The sequence below is a fragment of the Protopterus annectens genome, chromosome 2.part0 (assembly GCF_019279795.1).
Source record: "Protopterus annectens isolate FY-2018-M chromosome 2.part0, PAN1.0, whole genome shotgun sequence".
Lineage (NCBI taxonomy): Eukaryota > Metazoa > Chordata > Ceratodontiformes > Protopteridae > Protopterus > Protopterus annectens.
Window position 1 is genome coordinate 1,676,660,100 of NC_056728.1, and position 27,876 is coordinate 1,676,687,975.

The 27,876-nt window shown below is 40.0% G+C and overlaps 1 protein-coding gene across 1 annotated transcript in view; it reads right to left on the reverse strand.

Annotated features, from left to right (window-relative positions):
• FHAD1 (forkhead associated phosphopeptide binding domain 1) overlaps window positions 1–27,876 on the reverse strand; it is a gene marked incomplete at its 5' end in the record, with an annotated part of 2,130,934 nt that overhangs the window by 390,603 nt on the left and 1,712,455 nt on the right. Inside the window, one exon of the mRNA XM_044060429.1 lies at window positions 6,689–6,784. Within this exon, the coding sequence (XP_043916364.1) occupies window positions 6,689–6,784 (96 nt within the window). The remainder of the gene's footprint in view (window positions 1–6,688; window positions 6,785–27,876) is intronic.

A 27,876-nucleotide genomic window follows, 5' to 3' on the forward strand; every position in this document is an offset into this window, starting at 1 on the left:
TCTTATAAGGGATCTCAACTTCTTACTGAGGCTGACCAGGGAGCTCCTCCACTCATGAGGTTTTACTCTCTTTTGCAACAGTTTCTTCCTTCTGTTGTACAGTTTGTTTAGTAGGGGACCACCAGATTGGCTTCCTTTTTTTTGGAGGATAATGTCTTGGTTCTGTTTGGGATAGCACGATCCATGGACTCGTGTACGTGCTTATAGAGTGCATTTGTGTAGGATTCAGCAGTTGTAACTGTATTGTCCATCTGCATGGGTGTCATGAAGTTCACCATTTCTGTTTTACGAAGCATGAAGTTGGCTTTGGAGAAATTTTTTACTGTGGTTTCCTTAATGGGGGGTGGGGGTGGGATGTGGATATCAAGGGTGATTAGCTTATGGTCGGATCGGACCAACGAGGAGTTGACTTCAGGTGTGGAACACCGGTCACTCATGTTGGTAATGACTAGGTCTAGGATATTGTTGCCCCTGGTGGGGGTGTGGATAAGCTGATCCAGGGCATTGGAGTTTATGAATTCCAGAAAGTGTTGAGCTAAGGAGTTGGTACACGAGTAGTTTTCCCAGTTAATGGTGGGGTAGTTGAAGTTGCCCATTATTAGGGTGTTTGGTTGAACCCAAATATTTTCCAGTACATCAAGAAAAGAGGAGTGGGAATCATGGGGCATGGTGGGGGATCTGTAGCAAGCTACAGTTTGGATTGCAGTTTTGCCCAGAGTTAGTTGCACTTGGATAACCTCGGATGTATTATACTGAGCAACTAGCCTGGAGGTGTGGATATCCTTAATGAATATGGACACACCTCCGCCTTTGGTATTTTGGTCCAGGTTACATGGCCGAAAAGTGTGGCATGAGTTATAGCCTGGTAGTGCAGGGGTGCTCTTTGGAGCCTTGAACCAGGTTTCAGTCACTGCACAGATATAGATGTTCTCCATTTTAAGGAGTGCCTCTAGTGAGTGCATTTTGAGATTTAGACTTCTAGCATTGAGTAGCATTACCCTCAGTTTTTGCTTACATGTTCCTATTACGGTGGTGAATTTGTCATTTGAACCTTGCCTAAAAAAGGCACTATAGGAGCGGCAAGAGCCTTAACCAGTATCCAGAATCCCAGGGATGACAGGTGCAGGCCATCTCTGGCAAAGCATCGTGGTCTGTCGACCATGTCATCACAAGCAGATACTGGATCCCCTTAGAATGACAACAGAAGCTTAGGCAATTGTTGAAGTCAATCATTTTGTCCTTGTACTGCGGTATCATTCTGGGCAATGGCAGAATGCTACTCAGGGCTAGGGTCATACCTGCCTGGGCTATAAGATCAGAGAGCTCTTCTATGTCTCTTTTCATGTCCTTGTTTAGCCTGGTGAGTGGGACATCAGTGTGTTTTACTATAGAGTCACCTATGACTAGCATGTTGGGTATGGTGTTTTGCCTTATTGGCTGTGGTTGAGTGGCACACTGAGTCTGTGGGCTATGTATCATTTGGGTTGTGTTGGGGGATAGAGGTTGCTTGCGTTTCTGCTTTGGAGGTCTCTGTTGCTTAGACAGATTATTATTGAGAGCCTCCACAAATGTTTTTGTGTTACTATGTGTGGATTTTGGTGGTGTAGATTTAGTGAGACTATGTGATGAGTGTGGTGTGGTGCAAATGTTGACCTTCTCCTCTTGACTGTCAATTTCAGTCTTGGTTGGAGAGAGCTTTACCTCCAGTTTGGCTAGATAAGTGCATCTCTCACAGGTTGTAGTGTTGGGTGGTAGGAGGAGAGGGTTGTCTGTGTACTTGAGATTCATCAGATAGACAGGAGAGAACACTGGGAGCTGACCCTTGGACATGCCTGAATAAAAAATTATTTTCTTCTAGATAAGTGAGGAAAGTGAGTACAAGAGCTGTTTTTCTCTAAGCAAGTGAGAAAAGTAAGTACAAAAACTGTTTTCCTCTAGGTAATGTGGAAGGTTGAGTGCTATAGTAATTAGTAGCTTATTTAGTGCTTACAAGTTCTGAACAAGTGTTGAGCACAAATAAGCAAATTTAAGTGCTAAAACTAAGAATCTGTATCTGCACTAGATGAGTTACAAGACGGAAACAAGTGCAAATGCAGGCTTTCAAATCAGAAAGTTGAGAGAGATGGAAAAGATTGCCAAATGGCCAATGACTACAATTTCTGGGCCAGAACCACTCCTTATGTGGTAGACAGGTTACCTAGTGCTTACCACTCCCACTGATAAGCCAGAAGGCTTCCCTCCAACATAGAAAGGCTTGGGGGGCTCAGAAGCTTACACACAGTCCTGGATAAAGCAAATCTGTATCTGGACTACACTATTTACAGGAAAGGTAGGAAACAGGCTTACAGTATTTTTTTTTACAGAAAAGTAACCAAAACAGCAGTAAAAACAATTCACATGCAGTGCAAGCTAGCACACTTGAGTATGTAGAAATATTAGACCAAACACAGTTTAAAAATTGCAATTAAATTAAAATGGACTAAAAGCAAGTGCAGAAGGAATTTATTAGGTAGAATGTGGTAAAGAGATGGGACTGGGGGAATGTCCCAGATCAAATCTACAGTGGGGCGGACAACTGCAAAAGCCACCAAATTTAAACTACAAGCCAGAAATAGGAAGGGTGGGTGGGACAAAACACTTTCAGCAGAGATCTGAAAAACTATAAGCAACAGTTAACAGTACAAGCTGTAAAACCAAAAAATATATACTTAGCTCTGCATAATTCCAGACAGATTGAAAAGCAGTCTCTCAGAACACAGATTCCAGCAATGAAATGTAGGCTGTTACTAACATATCTAATTTTATGCAAGTGATCCTTGAGTTAGATAACACACAAGCTGTCAAAAACAGTTATACCAACTGAAGACACAGCAGAAAATAGGGGGAGGTGGGGAAACACTTTCAGCAGAGATCTGAAAAACTATAAGCAACAATTAGCAGTACAAACTCTAAAACCAAAAAGATATACTTAGCTCTGTATATTTGTCATGTAATCAAAATCTGCACAATGATTCAAACCTGAGTTATAAACATGAATAAGTTATTTTAACTAAATACATTATACATATGATAGAACAATGATCTTTTTACACTTTTTAGAGCTAAAGATATTACTAATGTGTTATTATTATCTAATTGTTATTATACAATTACTGGCCATTAATATTCCAAAACAAGCAATCTGATTGGTCAGCCCAACCAGAGTGCCCGTTGTAAATCCAAGTTTATACCAATGAAAAAAGGTCTGGTTGCCTGGACTTTTTCCATTAATATATGCAATAAAAAAATTATTTTATTTCATTTTTATAATAACCTCACAAAATTGGAGTCCTAAATGAATGAGATAGATGGCACACAGAAAAATAAAAGGATAATTAGGTACGATATACAAAATTAAAGAAAAGTACCTGATTATCCTTTTATTTTCTGTCTCATCTCTCCTGTTATTCTCTGTCTCATCTCTCCTGTACTTTAAAAGCATCCTGATTTCTTTTATTTTTTTTTTTTTAGTTAAAAAAAAAAAAAATAGAAACAGAGATATTCCGCTCTCCGTTGCTTCCTTTACATAGCACTGGTGTACTGGAAAGTGTGGAAATGCTTATCCCCCACATGTGCAGTACATCAGCAACACCCTAGGATACCAATGCAAAAGTAGAAGTGCACCATGGCTCTGTTATATACTAAGACATTATTTAAGAAAAGTAAGTAATAATTTTTTTCTTAAATAATGTTGTTGTACAATACCAATAATTGACTCCGTGGTGAGGTATATTATAGCAATAACCCATGCCTGGGTGTGGGTAATGCTGGATGTACCCACGGTTGGTGTTGTTTGGTCACGAGGGGGAAGCCCGAGTGGCCAAACAAAGCCAACCGTGGGTAAATCCAGCACAACCCAAACCCAGGCGTGGGTTATTGCTATTATACAATGACATTATTTAAGAAAAAAAATAATTACTTTTCTTAAATAATGGCATTGTATAATGCCTCCTTGCTGTCCTTCCGCAGCTGTCTGGTATTCTGCGGCAGTTCTGATGTACTGCGCATGCGTATGCCTATGCAGTACATCAGAGCTGTGGGCAAAAGCAACGGAGAAAGCAAGATCTCCGTTGCTTTTTACAAACTGTTTCGCTATGTTAAATGGGTTTAACATAGCGAGCCAGCTTTAAAAAAAGCAACGGAGAATCTCCTTTGCTTTTTTTAAAGCTGTCTTGCTATGTTAAACTCATTTAGCATAGCGAGACAGTTTTGAAAAAAGCAACGGAGAAAGCAAGATCTCCGTTACTTTTTACAAACTGTCTCACTACGTTAAAGGAGTTTAACATAGCGAGACAGCTTTAAAAAAAACAACGGAGAATCTCCGTTGCTTTTTTTAAAGCTGTCTCCCTATGTTAAACTCATTTAACATACCGAGACAGTGTGAAGCAACAGAGATCTTGCATTCTCCATTGCTGTAAAAAAAGAGTTATAGTAATGGAAAAAGTCTGGGCGACCGGACCTTTTTCCATTACTATAACTCTGATTTACAACGTGCATGCTGACCAATCAGCATGCACATTTTTGAATATTAATGGAGGGTTGTTGTATAATGAAGATTTACTCTTGGTTGGTTTTATTTAATCACTTGGGCTTCACCCTCATGATTAAACCACATATACCACACTAACATCATCAGTTATTGCTTAATTATTACTACTACTATTACCCATATACTAACAAGCAGATTTCAGATAGTTTGCAGTGCTCACACTTAATGAAGACATTATTCTCCCTTGAGAACTCACCCATTATGAGAACATCTGTCTCTTTTTAGAACTTAGAGCCTACACACTTTCTCTTCCTCTTCTCAACTCTGCTACAAAGTGGGATGCTTTCAAGAGCAGGCTGTGATAAGCAACGGAGTTGTCTGTCTAATTATCAACATTCCTATTGGCACAAGCTTTACAGCCATACAAAAGATGTTCCTGTCACACATTTTACACAATGCTAGAGGTATCATGTAATTAATTAGGGTCCCTGAAATCACTAGCTTATAGTTCTTTATCCAATTATAGAACTGCCCTGTCCCTTTTTTATTTTCTATATTTTTCACTTCTAACATAATTTCTATACTGACTGAGCACTTACTTAGTTTTCTAATGAGGCTTGTAGGAGGCTTCATTATTTTCTTTGCATGCCTTAAGCTTCCACTTTCATAGGCTCATAGTACATAGGTGTGAACTAGGCTAATGGCCCTGCAGCTTTTACAAGCCTAGCCCATAGTATTATCCTGGCATTGTGCTACCCGACCTTAGTTCCCAGTGCCTCTGTCAAGTAAAACCACTGGGGTGAATTTTCAATTTCCCATCCACTCATCAAGATTCTTCTTGAAGAGGGCCAGTGAGATGCTCTACTTGACATGTATGGGAAGTCTATTCCATAGCATGGGCAGTTTCTGGGTTATGAACCTGTCCCTCCAGCATGTTCTGTTGATTGTGGTAATGAGGTTTAGGTCTCTGGAGCGTGTGGTGTGGAGGGATTGGGATTTCTTCAGCTGTAGCATTTCTAACAGAGCTGGGTCAGACATGGCTTTGTAAGTCAAGCAGAGATCGCCTCCAAGTAGGCGATATGAGGCAGAGAATAATTGGAGTTTTTTTTAGTCTGTCTATATAGGACAAATGTTTAAGGCCTAAGATCCTTTTTGTGAGGTACTTTTGCGGCCTCTCCAGTGGTTGCAGGTGTTTAGTGAGGTACATTCCAAATGGGAATTGTACTCAATGATTGGCCTAATGAGGGAAGAGTAGAGGGAGACAAGGACGTCTTTCTTCCTGGATGTAAAACCCTTCGAAATGAGATGTGCCACATAGAAGGATTTTCTTACCACAGTGGCAATGTGGTGATCAAAATAGAGGTTGCTGTCAACCTGTGTTCCCAGATCTCTTATAATGCCTTCTGTGTTCAGTGGACTACCATCGATGAGGTAATTCATGAGAACCGGGTTTTTCCCAAAGGGGATGATGACACATTTTTTGGCATTGAGCTTAAGGCCATGGTTCTGACACCAGTCGGTAGCAGTGAAGCCTTTCTGTAGGATGTCAACATCACTTAGGGAGTTAATAATAGCTCCCCACTTGCAATCATCTACAAACTTTGTCAGCTAGAGTCCCTTCATGTTGGCCTGGACTTCAGAGAAGTAGATACCAAACAGGAGAGGACCCAGGATCGAACCCTGTGGGACTCCACTCGTGACTGGTCGGCAGTCTGACTTGGAGTCAGCTACTTTCACACTGTGGGTTCTGCCTATCTGTAGGTAACTTGGTTTCATTCCATAAAAGCAAATAAATATATTCAAAACTACCTAAGTAAATGGAATATAAGTAATGCATTATGATCTCAAACACCCATACATGAAAAGTAATGGGGCCTGTTATCATTTCATTTAGCAAGCCTTGCAAAAATGAACATAGGATATTCTTGACTTTCATTAGCAAACAGTATAGAAATGTACATTGAACCTCATCTCAAATATCTTTTGGCATGAGTGAGAAAGTATTTTCCTTGACTGGTATGAAGATGCTATGACAGTCTCCCACAACAGAGATTTAGCTTCAGGTGAGCAGTCTTTAACCATTAACAGTAACCTTTTAAGCTAACCCAGATATCACTACTTCTTATTTCTGGTACAATGTAATAATTTCACTGTACATACCATGCTCTCACTCATATCCAAGGCTTCAGACATCTCTGTCCTGGTGGTCCTGTCAATTACCGTAGCAGAAATGGCACCAGCAGCTTTGCTTTGATACTGCAACCAAAACAGCAACAAAATAAAAAAAAATAATTCAGTGGAGAATGAATACTCATTTAATTACAAGAGGAGAATATATTGATGAAAGCAAAACTTGAAATCATTTGCTCCAAGCCTTAAACACTGTGAGTACTTCTTCTGCAGCTGCAGTTAATAATATTTATTCTGAAAATATAACATAATTAGAGTTCTGAGGATCACCAACTCCATTCACTTATTCTGCCACAGTGTTAATGCAAAGAACCACTCATCCCAGCCACTTGATGACAAAGGGATAAAAATATAACCTATTGCTGAGACATATATGATGTTGGAGAACTGCAGTTAGAAGACATAAACACACATACGATCACATTAACAAAGATAGGTTGCAGATAACCATATGAAATTTTGGACTCCATTTTGCCAAATTCCAAGATATACAGACTGAATAGCCAAAAGTCTGGACTCACATATACTAAGTCTGAGATTGCCATTTCCCAGAATATTCCCTTTTTGCCAAGGTATGGAAGTCTCAGATTCAGTATATATGTGTTTTGGAGTTGGGGGAGGGAGTGCAGGGGACTTTCCTTCCTGTAAAATAAAGTGTAAAGGAGAAGAGCCATATTTGATCTTCACATTTCTCTTACATTTTTGGACTTTTTTTTTTTGAAATCTCAGAACTCAGAAAATTAAGTTTTGAGATTTAAATAAGGGGCCCATCATGTATCTCAGGGATGAACAGTGGACATGTAGAGGAGATTCTTAAAGAGAAAGAGTTATTACAATAAATTAGTTACTTCCATCTAGTGACTTATCATACCTACTGTTGTAATTTCTCCTTAATGGAGACTTAGAATTAAACCTTGGGCTAAATTTCATAATAATAATTAAAAAAAAAAATCAGTTCATTCAAAATGGTTTGAAATATACCACATTAATGTCAAAAGCTTCCAAAATAAAATAACCAAACTACATAGCTGAACGTAAATAATCTGACATTTGCAATCACTGAAATCTGGCTAAAATCAAAGGCAAAAGAAAAAGAAAGTATATCCCCAGGTCACAACATAAAGAGAATAGGCTGCATAACAAGATAAGCAGGAACAATCACAATTCTGAAAGCAAACTGCATCTCCCATCTACTGGATTGCATATTTGACATGTAAAAATAGTACTTGCTACATCTCACTTAACTAAACACAAAATGCTTAATATAATAACTATATACATACCTCCAAACCCCATATCACACAACATTAATGGAAAATAAGACATTCTATCTTGACCAACTAAAATATAAAGCAAAACATCATGTTGTACGTTAACATACACTAACCAAAAACTATTACCCTCAAATGCATCCTCTAAATATTAAAAAAGAGTTATTTGGCCTTAACTAATTAATTCTTCAAATTACAAGACTTGGAAAAAAAACAAATAGAGGGAATATATATATATATATCTATATCTATATCTATATATATATATATATATATATATATATATATCTAATCTATATATATATATATATATATACACACACATATATATATATATATATATATATATACATATATATATATATATATATATATATATATATATACATATATATTACAGTGGATATTGACAAACAATCCTAGCAGTATTATAGAAGTAGATGTGCTTCCCGAAACAGTAAGTGATCACAGCTGCAATTTGAAACAAAGCTAAATAAATTAATGCTATAAAGTAATGGTCCATTAAAGACTAACTTTGCAGAACTTGTATTTAACACATCACTAAAGTTTTGTAATTGGACTCTACTAAAATGTCATACTCTCTATGAAACTGTCACTTACTTAAGTATTCTTATCAGGTCTATGTCAATTATTCAAACACTTAAAATGTCGAACGTTATATGGTCAGGCCATATGTTCAACATTTCAAGTGTTTGAAGACTGACTTTTAATGGTGCTGTATGGTGCAGAATGGGAGAATTTCCCTTTTCTGCTTTGAAGTGCGGTCTCAGAGTTGGTATATTTAAGTAGAGTGGGTATGGGGGGTTCCCCCCCGCTCGCACTGTTAAGGTGTGTTTTTCTTTTTTTTTTTATTTATTATATATTCAAACTTCCAAATGTTGACCATATGGTCTCGACCATATGGTATTTGACATTTTGGACGTTCGAATATAAAACATAGACCTTTCTTATCTACCCTTGGTTCATTATATTAAAGAAGGGAAACACAGCCCTGTAGCTTGGTTAGCAGTAAGTACAAAACAAAAGACAACATCAAGGAACAATGCATAGGAACAATGAAAAAAAGACCAGGCAACATTAATCCTGTAACAGTACAAATGTTTTGATACATAAACACAAAAACTTAATTTTTCATCACTACTGCTCACATATTTTCACCAGTCTATGTAAAGCTGACCTGAATAAACTAGAGTCCTGCTGTAATAAAATAGCTAAGTGTGCAGCCAACCATTCCCACTATACTCATCATTGCTCAACTCTTCTGCAACTTATCTGGCTGCAACTTCCCAACCTGTTGAAACTAAACAAACTTACCTTTGCCACAAAGTCATATACAACTGTAGTATCTGCCCTGCACTTTCAAGCCTGGTCCAACTTAACTTTAACTGCAGGTCCCTTAGATCTTCCAACAGACTTATGCTAAAAGTTACCCAATCTTACAATTATCATGGCGACTCCCTCTATTCCAATAAAGTAGCCAAGGACTGAAATGCTCTTCATCAGCACATCCAAAACAATCCCAACAATTCTTCATTTAAAAAAAGCCTAAAAAACTATCTCAATAGTAACTGGCTCTGTCCCTGTACTTTACCTGTCTAATTTCTCAAAACTCTCTTCTCATGCACCTCTTCTTGTGTACCTCTCTTTAGCATCTCTAAGCAGCTAGTGCTTATATCCCATATTTTTGATTGGATATGTTTACTTTTCTAATAGATTTTTGATTATTCCAGCTATCAGTATCTCTGTGTTATGATATACTACATGTTTTGTTTCTTTAGCAGATTTATTAATTGCATTGTCGTTAATTACTCGTTTCATGACTATTTGTTTTCTTAACTATATTGTTACTGTACTGGAGCTTTTCTCCTCGGGTCTCCTCTGAAAATGGGATACCTGCCCAGTTGGACACTATCCGGTTAACAAATGTAAATAAATAAATAAATAAAATAGAATCCTTGTACAAAACAAATCATATGCAATTATGGAACTGATTTAATAACTTGATGGCAAAAGAAAAACAATGTTAATGAAATCCACTATCAAGTGACTCAAACTACAATGTTGCATGCAAAATTAATTCACTTTTATATAAACAGCAGCTTCAATAATTACAGTGAAATCTACCAACCACAATTAATCTATATTACAAAAAGAGGGCTTATTCAACTTGCATACAGGCGCAGAAGGCAATATTAGAAAGCTACTACAAAAATACAGCCTACCACTATAGGAGTAGACAATTTACCTACAGAATACCCACATAGAGTTGTACAAGCAGCTGTTTACCCAGTTAGAATATGCATAAGCAGATCAGTAAGAAAACCAGAAACCTATAATAAGGAAAATTCATTTATAATCCCTCTCCATAAAGGCAGCATCTCAATGCAATTAACTAACTATAGACCAGCTGTCATTTATTGATCCTCTGTCATCTTATGATGCTTCTTATTTTCTTCAATGCAGTAAATCAACAATGAAACCAAGGAGAACTAGTTGCTGCTCTCATTTTTGATTTCTCAAAGGCTTTTAATGTTGTCTGATATCAACTACTCTCTACAAGATTAACTAGTCTTGATTTAAATAACAATACATTAAACTGGTTTAGCAGCTACATCACTGAAATATCACAACACACATGATAGCAAAATATGTCTTCCAGCAATCAATCCCAGGAAGTCTTCTGCAGTGATCAGTCTTTGGTTCTTTACTGTTCATCACATTTATTCATAGATTCTTAGATTCATAGACATTCAAAGACCTTTGACTCCGACGACCATTCACACCTTGCATGTACCCTCCTTCGGGCCATACCTCCCATCAACAATATGGTCATACTAGTCAGTCTGAGAGTCAATGTGTAGATACCTATCCACTTGTATAATTTATATTTAAAGGAAGTTTATGAGTCACACTGCTTAATGGAAAGGGGACATTTATTCCAGATGTTTGGGAAGTGGTAGGTTACAAACCTGTCTTTTTACACAGGGTGTAACTAAATTCTGAGTCCCATGTTAGACTGCAGGACACATTTTTTTTAAACAACATCCTTATTAAATTATCATGTATGACATAGGCAATCATACATTTATATAAATTAAAACAAACCATATTGATATAATTTTAGTTGCAAACATTATACATCACAAACCATACCAGCATAATTACAGTTGCAAACATTATACAGCACTTAAAATCTATCCATTGTCAGTCAAACATTAGATATTCGTTGATATCAGCCCATCTGTGTTTTTATGTGCTATGTCTAAAAACACACTAAATCTGATGTGATGGTCTAATAACAAATATCTATGGGAAGGAAAGTTAGGCTAGTAGATTTCTCTATAGTTGCAGTATACATCCTGGCCATGTTTTTAAAGGGATAGTTAAAGGCCAATATACGAGTGTGAGTAGACTGACTACAGATGTAATATCATGTAACCAGCAGTTGGATATGTTAAGACAGGAATTTCAGATGAGAGGCTTTGCTGAAGGTCTTTTGAATGAAGCATCTAACTATGTAACTAAGGAGAGAGATGGTAGAGCCAAACCATATTTTTTGTCAGAACATCCACATACAAACCAAAGTCATAACGACACTAAGGTTAGATACATCATGAATTATAGTGTTAATACTACTGGTGTTACTGATATTATGTGGAGAAATTGGGACATGCTTACTGCTATGCCAGAGCTGGGTAAAATAATAGCTTCATCTCCCAGTTTTACTTTTAAGAAATGCCCTAACCTGAAACAGAGAATATGCTATAAGGAAATACATGAAAAGAAGGACGGACAATCCACTATAATTAAAAGAAAAGGTACTGTTTCGTGCTTTAATTGTGTTTTTTTGTAAGCACATTGATTCTTCTGTTACTTTTGAGCATCCACAAACAAAGCATATTTATGAATTTGATTGCTTTGCTATTTGTAACACAGAAACTCTGGTTTATTTAGGTATTTGCACAACATGCACTAGTTTCTATATAGGTAAATCTAATAGAAAATTTAAGGAAAGACTTTCTGAACATCTTTGAGAAATTAGAAGGAATATACTTACTAATTCCTTGGCTAAGCATATTCATGACAATGGTACAGACCATGCATTTAAATTTAGAGTAATACAAATTATATTTTTTAACATAAGAGGTGATGATGTACTAAATGGCACTGAACTAACTGAATACAGGTGTTTTTTAAAACTGCAGGCTGACTGTGCACCTGGATTAAATGATTCAGTTTGTTTAAAACGTGTATTAAAACAAAAATAAATGAAATTGAAGTGAATGTTGCTATTGACTGCCTAACTCTTGTGTTTTTTAAGTTGCAATTGAATGTTGTCTCTTTAAACTTTAGGTTCTCTGTATAACAAGCTGAGCTCTTATTGGCCAATGGGATCATGTCCTGTATTTAAAAACTCTGTATTTGAACTGTGTTTTATATGCACTGAAGAAGGGATTATTCCCAAAAGCTCTTCTATTTGTATTTGGACTAAAATAAGTGACTATTTTACTTCTGCTGTTGAGATACAATTGTTATTGTTTTTACTATGAGCATATAAAATTCAGAAGGAAAAATGAGAAGGAGTCACTTTACAAAATAAAGAAAAGACAGCCTAGGCAGAGCTGGTATGACCAGCAGATCAAGGAAACATAGGCTAATCTATGTATGAGAAAGCAATTTTTCCTGCGATTATGACTGATAAGTCAAATTACTTATTGAAATGAGAAATTGAAGTTAAGATGTATGATCAGTGTTTCCATTATTTTCATATTCTTACTTCTGGTTGCCTTCCATAGCAACTGCAATGCAAGTATTGACCTCGTAATTTTTTTTAATTAAGTGTGTTTAAGACACAGTGTTTATAGTATGCATGGTGACTAGTGTTCACTCCCTTCTCACGTCTTGATAACTACCCTTAAGGCATGATCTGTTCTCCCTAATGCCTAATGTTCCCCTGAGCCCATATAGGTTCATAGGTTCATAGGTTCATACTAGGCTATCTGCCCGAGGGCATTTATAAGCCTAGCCCATAGTTTTGTGGCTTAAGCCACCCCTTTTGTATGGGGAAATATACCCATTATTTTGCTGTGCCTCTGTCTAGCAGTGACACTGAGGTAATCCCTGGAGTATATCTGCGATCTCCCATCCATTGGTCAAGATTTCTCTTGAACAAGGCCAGCGAGGTGCTCTGCCTCACATATACCGGGATATTGTTCCACAGCATAGGGAGTCTTTGGGTGATGAATCTATCCCTCCAGCACATCCTATTAATAGCCGTGTCGAGGTTTAAGTCTCCCGCCCTTGTGGCTCTGACGGATCTAGATTTTTTGAGGTGAAGCATATTCATCAACTCTGGGTTTGACATGGCCTTGTATGTCAGGCAAAGGTCACCTCTGAGCAAGCGGTAAGCGACTGAATAGAGCTGGAGTTCTTTCAGTCGGGCAGCATAGGACAGATTTTTGAGACCCTTTATCCTTTTGGTGAGGAACTTTTGTGGCCTCTCTAGCTGCTGCAAGTGTCGGGTCAGATACATTCCGAATGGGGCATTGTACTCAATCATTGGTCTGATGAGTGATGAGTATAGGGAGACTATGACCTCCCTTGATCTAGATGTGAATCCCTTCATGATGAGGTGGGCAATGTAGAAGGTCTTCCTAACTACTTTAGCTACATGGGTGTCGAATGACAGGCTACTGTCAACCTGGGTCCCCAGGTCCCTGATAACTTCTTCTGTGCTCAGAGGATTACCACCTATATGGTAGCTAGGGGTAACCTTGTTTTTCCCGAAGGGTATGACTATGCATTTTTTGGCATTTAACTTTAGGCCATGGCTCTGGCACCAGTCATCCATTTCTGTGAGACCCTTCTGAAGGATATCTGTGTCAGATGTGTTTTCGACTACGGCGCCCAGTTTGCAGTCATCTGCAAACTTTTTCAGCCATAACCCTCCTGTGTTTGCTTGTACTTGGAAAAGTAGATGCCAAACAAGAGTGGGCCCAGGACTGAGCCCTGTGGGACACCACTTGTGACAGGCTTTGAGTCTGACATGGCGCCAGCAACTCTGACCCTGTGGGTTCTGTCACTCAGCCAGTTTGCAACCCATCTTGTGATGTATGGGTTAACATTTAAGCTGATGAGTTTTTCAATGATACCCGAGTGGGGTATTGTATCGAAGGCCTTCGCCAGATCGAGGTAGGCTGTATGGACTGCCTTTCCCTCATCAATGGCTTTGGTGACTGTTTCGAAAAAGACAACCAAGTTTAAAAGGCATGATCTGCCTTTGACAAAGCCAAACTGGGTTGGATCCAAAGTCTGCAAATTCCCTATGTTTTTATTTATGAGGTCCATTATGATCCTCTCCATAGCTTTGCAGATAAGGCTTGTCAAGCTAATGGGCCAGTAATTTCCAGGGTCTGTGGAGGCACCGCCTTTGTGAAGTGGGACCACAGTCGCAGTGTGCCACTCCCTGGGTACGTATCCAGAGGTGAGACTATGATTAAACAGCTGTCCTAGCTGTGGGTTTAATTCCTCGTTGAGTTCGTGGAGCACACAGCCTGGGACACCATCAGGTCCCATGGATGCTGTGTTTTTTACTTTGGAGAGAGCAGTTCTCACTTGGGCGTTTGACATGTTTGGGGGGCTGCAACCATTTGGTATAGATGTCTCTCCTTTTGGGGGGGGGGAGAAGTTTGCACTGAACCTGTCAGCCAGTATGTTGGCAATGTCTGTAGGATCAGTAATCTTCACATCATTCTGAACTAGTTCTGAGCATATCTGGGAGTTTCCTCCCAGGTTTCTAACATAGCTAAAGAAGGCCTTATGATTGTCCTTTGAGTCTTTAGCTATTTTTCTCTCAAAATTTGCTTTGGATGATTTTATGAGAGCTCTTAGTTTTTTACTTATAGTGATCAAGGGTGTCTTACCTTTTAAGGATTTTGCTCTATCTTGTAGTAGCTTCCTCCTTTTGTTGTAGAGTTTGTTTATGGCTGGGGTCCACCAGACTGGACGCTTGCCCTTGGTACAAAGAGTCTTTGTTTTGCTTGGGATTGCCTTATCCATGCAGTGCTGCAGGTGCTGGTAGAAGGCATTTGTAAGTGATTCAGCGGCTTGAGTACTGTTTTCCGCCGGCTCGGGGGCCTTAAAGGAGACCACACTAGTCTTTAGAAGTGTGAAGTCGGCTTCGAGAAGTTTTACTGTGGTCTTTTTATTTCAGGTGGGGGTGGGATGAGGACCTCCAGCAAGATTAGTTTGTGATCTGATCTCACCAGTGAGGGTATACTTCGGTGTTGAACATTGTGCTCCCATGTTCGTGATGATGAGATCAAGTATGTTTTCTCCTCTTGTGGGGATGGTGACTAGTTGTTCCATGGCATTTGAGTTTATGAATTCCAGGAACTTTTGGGCTAGGGTGTTTGGGCTTGAGTAGTGTTCCCAGTCTATATTAGGGTAATTGAAGTCACCTAGTATGATGGTGTTTGGAGATACATTTATCCCCTCCAGTGTTTTCAGGAAAGCCATGTGAGGTTCCTGAGTTTGTGAGGGTGGCCTGTAACATGCTACAATTTGCAGAGCAGTCTTGCCTATGGTTAATTGCACCTGGATGGTCTCCGATGCATCGTGCGTTGCCACCAGTCTTGAGGTGTGGGTGTCCTTGATGAATATGGATACCCCCCCTCCTTTCTTGGTATTGTCCGGATTTTGTGGCCGGAACGCATGGTATGAGGTAAAACCTGTTAGTGCTGGGGTACTCTCAGGAGCCTTGAACCAGGTTTCTGTCACAGCACAGACATCGATGTTCTCCATACTGAGAAGGGCCTCGAGTGCGTGCATTTTGAGATTTAGACTTCTGGCATTGAGCAGCATTACCCTTAGTTTTTGTCCTTTTTTGTGTTCTAGGGTGGTAGGTTTAGAATTTGAGCCTTGCCTAAAAAAGGCACTATGGGGGTGGCAAGAGCCTTTGCCAATATCCGGAATCCCAGGGGTGACAGGTGCAAGCCGTCCCTTGCGAAGCAGCGTGGCTTGTCCAGCATGTCATCCCAGGCAGACAGACATTGGATCCCCTTTGAATGACACCAGAGTTTAAGCCAATTGTTAAAGCTGATCATCTTATCTCTGTATTGTGGCATCATTCTTGGTGAAGGTAGGATACTGCTCAAGGTCAGGGTCATACCTGCCTGGGCTACATAATCAGAGAGCTCCTCAATGTCTCTTTTCATGTAGTCCAAGGAGGTATGTCTCAGGTCGTTTACACCAGCGTGGACAATGACTGAGTCGTATTTGTACCTGCTGTTGAGAGACCTGAGTGCTTGCGTTATGTGGCGGATTCTAGCGCCCGACAGGCAGCTTACTGTAACTCTCTCCTTACTCAGTCTGGTGAGCGGGACGTCAGTGTGTCTGACTATGGAGTCACCAATGACTAGTGTGTCTGGCATTGTGTTTGGCCTTAGGGGCTGTGACTGTTTGACACTCTGACTGTGAGGTCTATGTGTTGCAGGTGTTGTGTTCTGAGGTGGTGGTTGTTTGGGTGTCTGCTTTGGTGGCCTCTGCTGTTTTGGTAGATTTCTGATCAGAGCCTCTGAGTATGTCTTTGTGTGTTTATGTGTATGATTTGAGGTTGTGATGGTACTATGTGAGACTGGGTCTATAGTGTGTGTGGTAACCTTCTCCTCCTGTCTGGTCTTGCCAGTCCTAAGTTGAGAGAGCTCAGCCTCCAGTTTGGCCGTATAGTTGCATCTCTCACATGTATTTGTGTTTTGTGGGAGGAGGAGAGGGTTGTCTCTGTACATGAGGCAATTGTAACATTGCCTCAATATTCCCAGGTTCACCAGCTGAGCAGGAGAGGATACTAGCAACTGATCCCTCGACATGCTAGAAGGAATAGACAAAAAACTTTAAAAAGAGATTCCGGGGGATGTGGGTGTCCGAGAAATGGGGTTTCGTCTTTTTGGGGTACTATCTATAACAAGAGTGCTGTATCTCGGTGATAAGTACTGTAGGAGCAAGTGCTAGGTTTGACAGATACAGAATAGGCTACTCGGAGTTAGGTAGAGATGATCTTTTTAGTTATAGGATATGCTGATTAGATCAGTAGTATAGTTCGAGGAAGGTAGTTTTAAGGGAAAATTTGAACAGTGGACTTTAGGTAGCCCTAATAGTTTAAATCTGCTTAACCGGCGCTGCCCTAGTGTGCAACGGTAGCAGCTCCGCGCTAAATCTCGCTAAACCGCACAAACGCGCGTTTAGCGTTTTTTATATCAGGGGGCTGAAAGAAGCTAGGAACTGGCCCAAACCATTACGGTATGGTTGTGAAGAGTTCTCCCTGGTGTCTAGTGCTCTCCCTCACCATGTCTTCAGAGTTGATGGCTACTGTTCTAGGCTTTGTTCATTAGTCGGTGGGGGGTGGAATTTTGCAGCCATCTCAACTCCCCTCATAAATGTTCACACATTCATTACATACACATACACACACTCACGCGCGCACACACATACACACACACACACACACACACACACACACACACACACACACACACACACACACACACACACATGCACAACACAGCTTCCTCCCCACCCGATCACGCTTATGAACACACTCACCCGTCCATCAATACATACACCTAAACTACTCCCTTACTAACCCCCTAGTGCAACCTCTCAGGAAGACACACACTCACACATGCAGCCCCTCACATATATATTCACACATACCTCCAACACTAATTGACCTCCCCAACACTAACTGAGCCCTAATCTCCCGAGCACTTGCTTCTACCACTGTGGATAAACACGATTACTATGGACAGCCAGGAGCATCTATGCTAATTTAGGCTGTGTAATGCATTATCATGGAATGCTTTATCACAGGCAGTCCCTGGAGAGAGCACATTATTATTTAGCATACTTCTTTCCCCAAAATGTGTCCTTAGCTTCTAACACAACTTTAATTACAGCCCAAGGTGGTGCTGCAAGTCTTAGTGCAAAAGAAATACAGTAGGGATGTCTCTGAATACAAAAACGTTATTGTGATGGTTACATCTTGGATACACCTCTTGTTAGCTTTTCTGAACTCAGGCCAGAGTTCCTAGCCAGTTAATAAAATAAATGTTGTCAAGGAGTTCTAGGATAGCTGCATACCAATCAATAGCTTAATTTTAGCTCTCTCAGTGTGAAAACAGAAACTGAGAAAAATGAGCCGGTGATATCTTCAGCTTTGTTAAAATTCAACTACTGGCTAGTAAATACACTACCTGAATGCCAGAAAAGAGAACTTGAAAGAAAATCAATTAAAAAAGTGAAGAGAAAACACTGGCTGGGAAAAATCCTGCAGCTGTTCAACAAAAAGCAGTTCAAGCTTTACAGCTTTGGTACAAGCTGTGACTTCCAGTAATTTAGAGAAAAAAATAAATATACCCAGAGTTGATTAAAATAAATGAAACATTAAAGGAATACTGAACTCAAATAACAAAAGTCTGGAGAAAAACAAAAAAGCAGTAGCTTAATGAAGAAAAGGCTGACTGAGTGGAAGAACTGTTTCAAAAAATGGTAGTTAGGAGACAGCACACACAGAGAGATTTTCTACTGTACCAGAGAGAGAGTTGAAGGGACAGATTGTATTAATTCTATGAAAGGACAAATAAGCAACTGGTTTGATACTCAATAAGAGGATTAATTAACTGAAAGGGCACATTGAGTGTATGCTTCAAATCTGGCCCTGAAAAAGCAGCCAATACCTGTATTAGTAAAGATGCAATCATATGAGCAGGAAGAGTTGATCCTGGCAAAACTTTGGAAAAAGGGGAAAGTATTAAAGACTGGATAAAGTATAGTGCTTGTGGAAAATTATTATTCACTGCACACCAGGCAGAAGAGAAGCATATTTATCTCAGCAATCAGGGAATGTTGAGAAGCAGGTGTAATATTCAAGGTGCTGTATCCAGATGTCTTCAGAATACTTTTTCCTAAAGGAAAGACATTTTTGGATGCAGATCAGGCTAAGAAGGAAATAAAAAAGTTTATCCAACAAAAAGTGAGCTAGCAAACTGAAGGGGACTCTGCTTCTCATTTACCTGACAATAAAGCTCATAGAGAAACTTTGCCAGTGAAACCTTTTCCAGTGTTCCAGAGAAAAATGCTTGAGAGACAGAAAAAGTATAGGAGTTGACTAGAATAATCAGGAGTATCTTGGACTTGTTGGGAGATGGAGATGAACAGGAAGAAGATCAGCAACACTGAGAATAGTGAATAAATGGAAGACTATAAATCATAAATCACATTTGTGAAACATAGCTTTGCAAGAAAAAAGGGTCTGAGAAAGACTGGACTTTTGCTGACTTTGTTAAACTTGTGGGCGGACTATAAAGCATATACCACACTTTATGGCATTAATGTTTAGAAGGATACTTAATCTGTCTTACATTTACAAGGATGGATGTCTAAAATATTGTCCTTGGGTTAAGCTATATGGTTATAAACAAGTGTTTTTTATAAGCAACTAGGCTTGAAAAATAAAACACAATGATGATAGCCATAACAAATGCTAAGTTTATTCTATATTTAAAGATATTAGCTTTTTTTAATTAGCAAATGTTCTGTGTGGTGTCAAGAAATCTGCAAATCCAAAACCAGAAGAGGTTGATACTCCACAACAAATGAAGCAAACCAGATGAATGAAAAGACAATTCCTTTATTCGAATAAGTAAGCGCTTTCACGTTGCTTGGAACGCTTCATCAGACTTCAACAAACCATAAAAATTTGAATCAACTTATATATAAGTAAAGCACCAATGAAAATCACATTAGCAAGTCACATGCAATTTACAAAAATACATCATTTCCTTTCCATAAAAATTACATAAAATAAAATATATAAATATATATATCCTAAATGTCTCATGCTGATAAATGAATTGTAGAAGTAAAATGTTAAAACATACTAAAACATATATTAGATAATGGAACAAATTACTACTGTTTAATGTTTCAAAGGTTTATCTAATAAAAATGGTCTCAATGAAAATTTATCATTAAGACCATGACCTTTGTTCGCAGATAGCTTGATTATCCACTTTGCCTCAGCTTTTTCTGTCTTATTGCCAATATTACCAAGTCTTTCTGTCTCTGTTAACTGTCCTATTACTAAAAATCTAAAGGCATGTGTGGTGTCATTCTGTAGTACATGCTTGTCTAGGGCATTCCCTTCATTCTCTCTATGTATAGCATACAAATGCTCTTGTATCCTTTCTCTTAAAGTTCTATTAGTCTTTCCTATATAGAAACAATAACATTTTATGCAGGATACTAAATAAATCACATTTCTTGACTTACAATCAGCGTATTCATTAAACTCATATTTAACACCAGTATCTGGATGTATAAAAACATTAGATTTCATTATATATATACACTGGTTGCAAGAGCGACATGCAAATGTACCCTTTCTCTCAGAGGAGATCTTATTTTTAGGCATTCTCTCATAACAAAGCATACGTTTTAAAGATTTAGTATTCTTATAGCTAAAAGATGGTTTTTCACCCACTAAGTCTTTTATACCATCATCTAACTGTAAAATATTCCAATGTATCTTAATAATGTTGACAATAGAAGTATTATTATTAGTAAAGGGTATCACTAGCCTCAAGAAATCTGCAGCTGAAGGCATTTGTACATTCTGTTCTGAGTGAAATGGGCAGCTGTTTGCAGGTGCGACCAATTAATTTTCAGAGTTCAGAGGGAAATGAAAAATTAAAGGTACAATGGCAAGCAGTTCAGTAACAAATAAAGTTTGAAATTATGGGACATGAATAAGGGATAACAACCACCTTAGCAGCCTTAATACTTTAATGCATTTTAATAGAACAGTGTACAGTTTACTTTTATTTAAAGATATTCAGTACCCATTTTCTTAGAGATACAAGTTAATGTTTTCTGAAAGCATATACACTATTTTTACATCTGGCAGAGGGATGGAGATAAGAAAAGAGGAGATGGTAATTGGTGTTAAGTGGGAACACACAGCTGCAACATGTGCTTTAGAATGGATAACCTTAATTTTAGGTTAGATAATGCCTGTGGTTTCAGTTGTCAATTTAGGGCAATTGTTCCTAACTGGAGAGATACATTTAATCTTTCATAGATGTATATAGTTTTTCTAAGATTGTTCTAAGTTAATAGGGAATGGGGTGCTCATCAAATGTCTTTAATTTTTTGTTTCAGGGTTTTCATTAAAACAAAAAATCTTGAAACATGTGACATTGTCTCAAATGGAGATGAAAAGAAACAGCTGCATAAAAATCAGCCTGCCAAACATTAGTGTATGCATGTAAGACAAAAGCTGGAACTACACACTCAAAAAATCTGTCATGTGTAACAGTTGGGAAATATAGATTTTTATCATAATAGCTATGCTGTCTGTATTATCTTAGATTGTAAATGGCCATACAAGTATAGAGAAAAAAAATATTACTGAATTATATAAGGAAATGCAGAGTGCAAATAGCACTGCTATAGGAGATACATTTGGGAAAAAAATAAGCATGTGAATTTAACATGGAAAGGATTTCTGGGTAGATATTCAGCAAAATATCAGGGACAAAGGAAATGAGGGAGTAATAATACTGATTGCAAGTTGGCCTTCGATAGTGATAGAGGAAAAAAAGTCAATGGTAGATTTGTTGTAGTAAAGTGGTATTATCAAGGGAGGAGGACTATGTTGGCATATAATTATATATTTTATGTTCTACCAAAAACTGCTAAAATGGACCTTAAGAAAATTTAGAAAGTTATAGCTGGGAATATTACTTATAGGTGGGGGATGGAACTTGATTTGAGATAGTGAGATTATATCAGAGGGACATAGAAGGGAAAATATAACCAAAAATTAGTAGATTTCTGAAGAAATTTATGAATATATTTGATATGGAAAACATGAATTCAGAAGTAGGAAGTTTGACAGAATTTGCATATTACTCCCCAAAGTAAAATAACTCGGCTAGACTGGAGAGAAAAAGAAGTTATGTACTCACCATAATGTTCCATGTTTGTTGTCCTTGATCTCACCTTTCTTCTTGTTGGATGGGTTTGGAGCAAATCCTTGGCTCCGACTCAGCCGTTTTCTAAAGCTCGATAGCTTCCACTGGCTCGAGGATAGACTCTATCCCATCATACCTAGCAGTAGTTACCCAGATTTCATTTGTGATAACACATAACACTAGTCTACAATATGCAGATATATAAACTATAGGCATATATAAATATATATGTATATAGACATACATATACAGGAAACCCACCAAGCCATAAGTAGAAGAACTCTTAGCCTACCCAACTCATAAAGCATGAAGGGAATCAATGCCTATATAGCCAAAAGATGGATAATTCCTCTCAATCCTGAAGGAGGGGGAAGGAGGGTGGGATGCATGAAGGAAGGCGAGATCAAGGACAACAAACATGGAACATTATGGTGAGTACATAGCTTCTTTATGTTATGTTGTCCCTATCTTGCCTTCCTTCTTGTTGGTTGGGACTGCATCCCCAGCACTTTCTTCTTGGGTGGCTCAATGGAATAGACTATTTAGAACTGTGGAACCAAAGGATGCCCTGTTATGGGAGGCTACATCTACTTTGTAATGAGTGATGAAGGTATAGGGATTCACCCACATAGCTATGACACAAATTCAGTCTAAAGGCAGTCTGGCCTAAAAGGCAGTAGAGGTAGACAAGGCCCTGGTTAAGTGTCCTTGAATTTACCCTGGAAGCTGTTTGTTCTGTGAGTTATAGACGTAAGTAATGGTGTCTGAAAGCCATTTTGATAAAGTTACTTTTGAGACTGAAGTTCCCTTTCTGTTTTCTGCAAATGATACAAACAATTGATCAGACTGTCTGAATTCCTGTGCAAGTAAAAATGTAATTGTCTATGAACATCCAGTTGGTGGAGTTTATACTCTGCCTTGTTGCCATGGTTTGGAAAGAATACAGGTAGTTCTATTGATTGATTCAGATTGAACTTTGAGCAAAGTTTTGGTAGAAAGGAGGGGTTGGTTCTGACAGAAACCCTATATTTGTGAAAAATTACATAAGAGGGACGAATGGATAGAGCTTGTAATTCTGATATCCTGCTAGCTGAAGTTATGGCGATCAAGAAAATCATTTTCCCAGCCAAAAATTTTAGAGAACAAGAATTAGCCGGTTAGAACAGAGGAAGAATCAAGGCAGCTAGGACTAAATTTAGATCCCAAGGAAAAAGTGGTTCTCTGATTGGGGGTTTCAAAAGGATAGTACCCTTCAGAAAAGCTTTGCATAGCCTGTGGGACATAACGTTGGAACCCATTTCTCCCACATGAAAGTTGGAAATAGCAGCCAGTTGAATTCGGATAGTTGCTGCTGCTGCTCCTTGGTTAAAAGTTTCAGTAAGGAATTCTAGGATCTCTGAAATAGGTGCAGTAAAAGGATCAATACTATTTTTGGCTGCCCAACAAGAGAACCTTTTCCATTTGGTAGTATACAATTTTCTCATAGAGGATTTGTGAGAGGAAATTAGAATATGTTGTACTGCCAGGGAGATGTCAGGATGCCTGGCTAAGATGGGAAATGGAGGAAACAAGCTGTCAGCTTGAGGGTCTATAAGGAAGGGTGGAGTGTGCCCGACAGATGCATCAGCAGATCCAGAACTGGGTCCGGAATCCAAGACTCCTCCTGAAGATGGGGCCATAGAAATGGGAGCCAGATTTGATGAGGCCAGTAGGGGGCAATGTGTATTAGCTTGCAACCCAATGATTTTGCTTTCTGAAGAACCTTAGGTATCAGAGGGAATGGGGGAAAGGCATACAGAATTCCCAGGGGCCAATCATAAACAAGTGCATCCCTGGATGATTGTCCCAGTGAGGGGACTAGGGTGAAATAGTTGCTGCATTTGGCATTGATGGAAGTGGCAAAAAGATTACAACAAGGCTGGCCCCACTTGCGAAAAATCTGGTTCACAATATCCTGTTTCAGGGACCACTCATGAGGCATAAGGATAGCCCTTCTTAGCTTGTCCGCTATCACGTTGGATTTCCCCAGAATGTACATTGCAATCAGAAAGGGTTGGGAAGATATCACCCATTGCCACACTCTTAGAGTCTCTCGACACAAGGGGTATGATCTGGTTCCACCTTGCTTATTGATGTACCATACCACTGACATGTTGTCCATCTGAATTGCAATCAGCCCAGTGGAGAGAGAGCTGTGAAGTGCTTGCAATGCCAGGAGCACTGCTCTCATCTCAAGGATGTTTATGTGCAAGTGGTACTCATGTTGTTGCCAAGTTCCATGAACAATCTGCCCCAGATAATGTCCCCCCACCCTATCTGGGAAGCATCCGTGGTCACTGCAGCCACTGGTCGGGGAGGACGAACGGTCTGCCTATCATCAGCTGCATGGACTGAAGCCACCATTTTAGGTCTTTCTTGCAGGTCTCCGTGATGAGAATATTGTGGGACATGGGTAGATCTTGCATGGACCATTGAGCAAACAGGAGCCACTGTAATAACCTCATGTGGAAGCAGGCCTAGGGAACTAGCATTATTGCTGTCTCCATTGAGCCCAGGACTTTTAGAACAAATCTTGCTTGAGTCTTTTTCCTTCCGATTAAAATTGCAACCTGGTGTTGAATGGTCGACACCCTCTCCTGAGGCAATTTTGCTGTCATGTCTTTGGTATCTAGATGTGCCCCTATAAATGTAATATACTGACAGGGCAACAAGGCAGACTTTTCGTAGTTTATAGTGATGCCTAGCTGAGAGCAGAAGTGGATTGTGATGTCCCTTGTCTCGATTAGTCGATGCTTGATTGTCGCAGTAAGGAGCCAGTCGTCCAGATATGGAAACATCCGGAATCCTAGATGCCTCAGATGAGCCATGACTACTGCCATGCATTTGATGAACACCCTGGGGGCTGTGGTGAGGCCAAAGGGCAGAGCTCTGAACTGATAGTGACTGGCTCCCAGCCGGAAGGGTAGAAATCTCCTGGATCGCCTGTCCATCTTGATATGGTAGTATGCATCCTGGAGATGGATGGAGCACATCATATTATCCTTTCCCAGGAAGGGAAGTATGGACTGCAGTGTCACCATCTGGAACTTTGTCTTCCTGACAGACTTGTTGAGTCTGCTGAGATCCAAAATAGGCCTCTAATCCTGTTTTCTTTGGTACTAGAAAGAACCTTGAGTAAGTTCTGGACCCGATTTGGTCTGCTGGGATTTCTTGGATGACTCATATTTTTAGAAACCTTTGAACTTCTAGGGTTACTTGTTTCCTTAGATTGGGTGGCACATCTGTGATGGAGTTTTGTTTTCTGGGGAGAGGTGGCATGGAGAATGGAATACTGTATCCCCTGGATATGATCGACTGTATCCATGTGTCTTTTGTGATATTTTGCCAGGCTTCTGGGTACAGTGACTATCTTCCCTTGACTGCCTCCAGAGGTGGACAGGGGGAGCCTCCTTTCAGGAGCAGTGAATGGGCCTACCAGAGAACGTATCTCTATTGCTCTGACTCTGTGGACCTGCTCTGTTGCGAGGGTGGTGTCTCCCATTATTATTCCCTCTTTTGCCCTGGGGGGGGGGGATCACCACGTGCATCAAGCAAAACTCCCTGGGATTTCTGGAACCACATTTTTCCGCCTTTTTGACCTTTGGGATAAGGTCTAGAAGGCGCAGAAAAACATACTCCCACAGCAGAGAGTGTCTTGCCATCCTGCTTGCACCTGGTTAGAGTCTCTTTTACCTTAGGCCCGAACAATGATGAGCCACCAAAAGGGGCGTTAGTAAAGAAGGACTTGAAGGGCTCTGCAAATTGACAAAGGTGCATCCAGGCATTTCTCTGTAAGGTGACTCCTGTGCCTGCAGCCCTACTCACTCCATCGGCTGCATAGGAAATAAGCTGCATGGAGGAGTTAACTAATGAAGATAAGGTTGCAAGCTGAGAAGCAGTTCTTTCTGCAGCTCATGCAGCTGTAGGATCCTGTAGGGTATCTCCTAGCTCTTTTAGGAGATCCCTCTGAAGACGGGTGAAATGGGATAAATAATTCAGTGACCTAAGAGTAAAGGCTGCTGAAGAAAAGACATGCTTCCCGTATCTGTCCATCATATGGGACTCTTTGGCGGTTGGACAGAAGTAGAGGTCTCTGCTAATTCCTTCTTAGTGGCCGCCGCCACCACCATAGCATCAACTGGCACGTCCTTGGTAAGGAAAGGTTTGTCACCTGGTGCAGTTATGAACTTATTGGGCCTCCGCAGAACTAATTCCATCAATTCTGGAGAGCTCCACGCCTTTAGATTTACTGTCCCTAGCAGTGGGTCGAAGGGTGGAGACACCCAAGAGGTGGAGGGTCGGGAACCAAATTTGTCCGTGTACACAGACTCATCTTCAGAAGGGGAAAGGGACTCTCAGCCACTCCTCTGCTTGAGGATTTCCAGGATGTCTGAGAATGAGACATCCTCAGAGGGGGACCCTTCTGAGTCCTCCAAGTCCTTGTCTGATGTCAGGGACTCAGGGGAGTCCACATGGTTTCTCTTACATGTCCTCTTCCTAGGGATCTCCCCAGGTGGATGCTCTGGGGAGGATTTGGAAGAGAGGGGTCATCCAATGGGGCATCCTGGGGCATTGGTTCCCTTACGCTTAGAATGGAGGGGTGGTGAGAAGGAAGACACTGGCTATGTAGGGAACGGAGTCGCTGAAGCCAAGGGAGGAGCTGTCTGAGAGGACAGCACTCTCCTCATTACCTTGAAGGCACCATGATCCCAGCTCAAGATGGTCCCTGGCTCAGAAGAGTTGAGAGATCTCTCCCGCACCAAGGGTGATGGCTACGAGGCTGATGTGGGAGCCAAGCTCACCTGCACTTAAGCTCCAAGAGGGAGAGTGGGGTCGGACAAGGGTCTGATGCTGCTCCCCCCTCAGAGCCAACAAGGGAGTGTCTGCTCTCAGATCCCTCGATAGAAGAAAGTATCGAGGAGATCGGAGTGGATGTTGGAACCAAGAGACTGGAGGTTTTTGAAATTGATGGTTCCACCACAATGACTTACATGTACTCCGTCTCCAAGCTCAAGTAAGTCGAAGGAGAAATAGATGATCCAAGGGGTTGAATGGTCGGCTCCACATCCATATGGGTTGGGCTCAATAAGATTTTGGTGAGAGCTGGTGTCTTGAGTAGCCTCTTCACCATCCTCTCCACATCATCGTCTGAAAGGCTCCTGGATGACCAAGAGGAGTGGGTGGATGATTGGTGACTGCCCATTACAGACTGGAGAAGCAGTGACTATGGAGTGGACCGCACCAGTTCCAAAGAAGGAGAGCTAGTTCTTTTGTGACTCCTAGATGGTTCTAAAGACACTGATGGAACTACAGGAGATAAAGTCTTGTCGGACCCGAGAGGTTTTGGATTCAACGAATTGGAAGATTTTTCTTTCTGCTTCGACGGCTCTGGGGTTGGAACCGACAGACGTTGATTTGGAGGATTTTTCTGGCTTTCTTGCCTGATTCCCTTCCACTGGTGTGTCAAAGGGTTCTTTTAATAAGCCTTTCAATATAAGTTTGTTTTTGTGCTCCTGCAGGACTCTGGCACTGAAGGCATGACAAATAGAACATGAGTCCTGCAGGTGCACCGCTCCCAAGCAATAAACACAGCTCATATGTCCATCAGTCAGGGACATTTTATGGGAGCATGAGTCACATTTTTTGAATCCAGAAGGTTTGGATTCTTTGGGCGCTTCTTTTGACATTGTTGATAAGCACAAACAGCAACAAGTACAATAAACCTACAGCTATAGGTATCAAGAAAGGAGAAGTATACCACTCTACAATAACAACAACACTATATCTAAATTATATA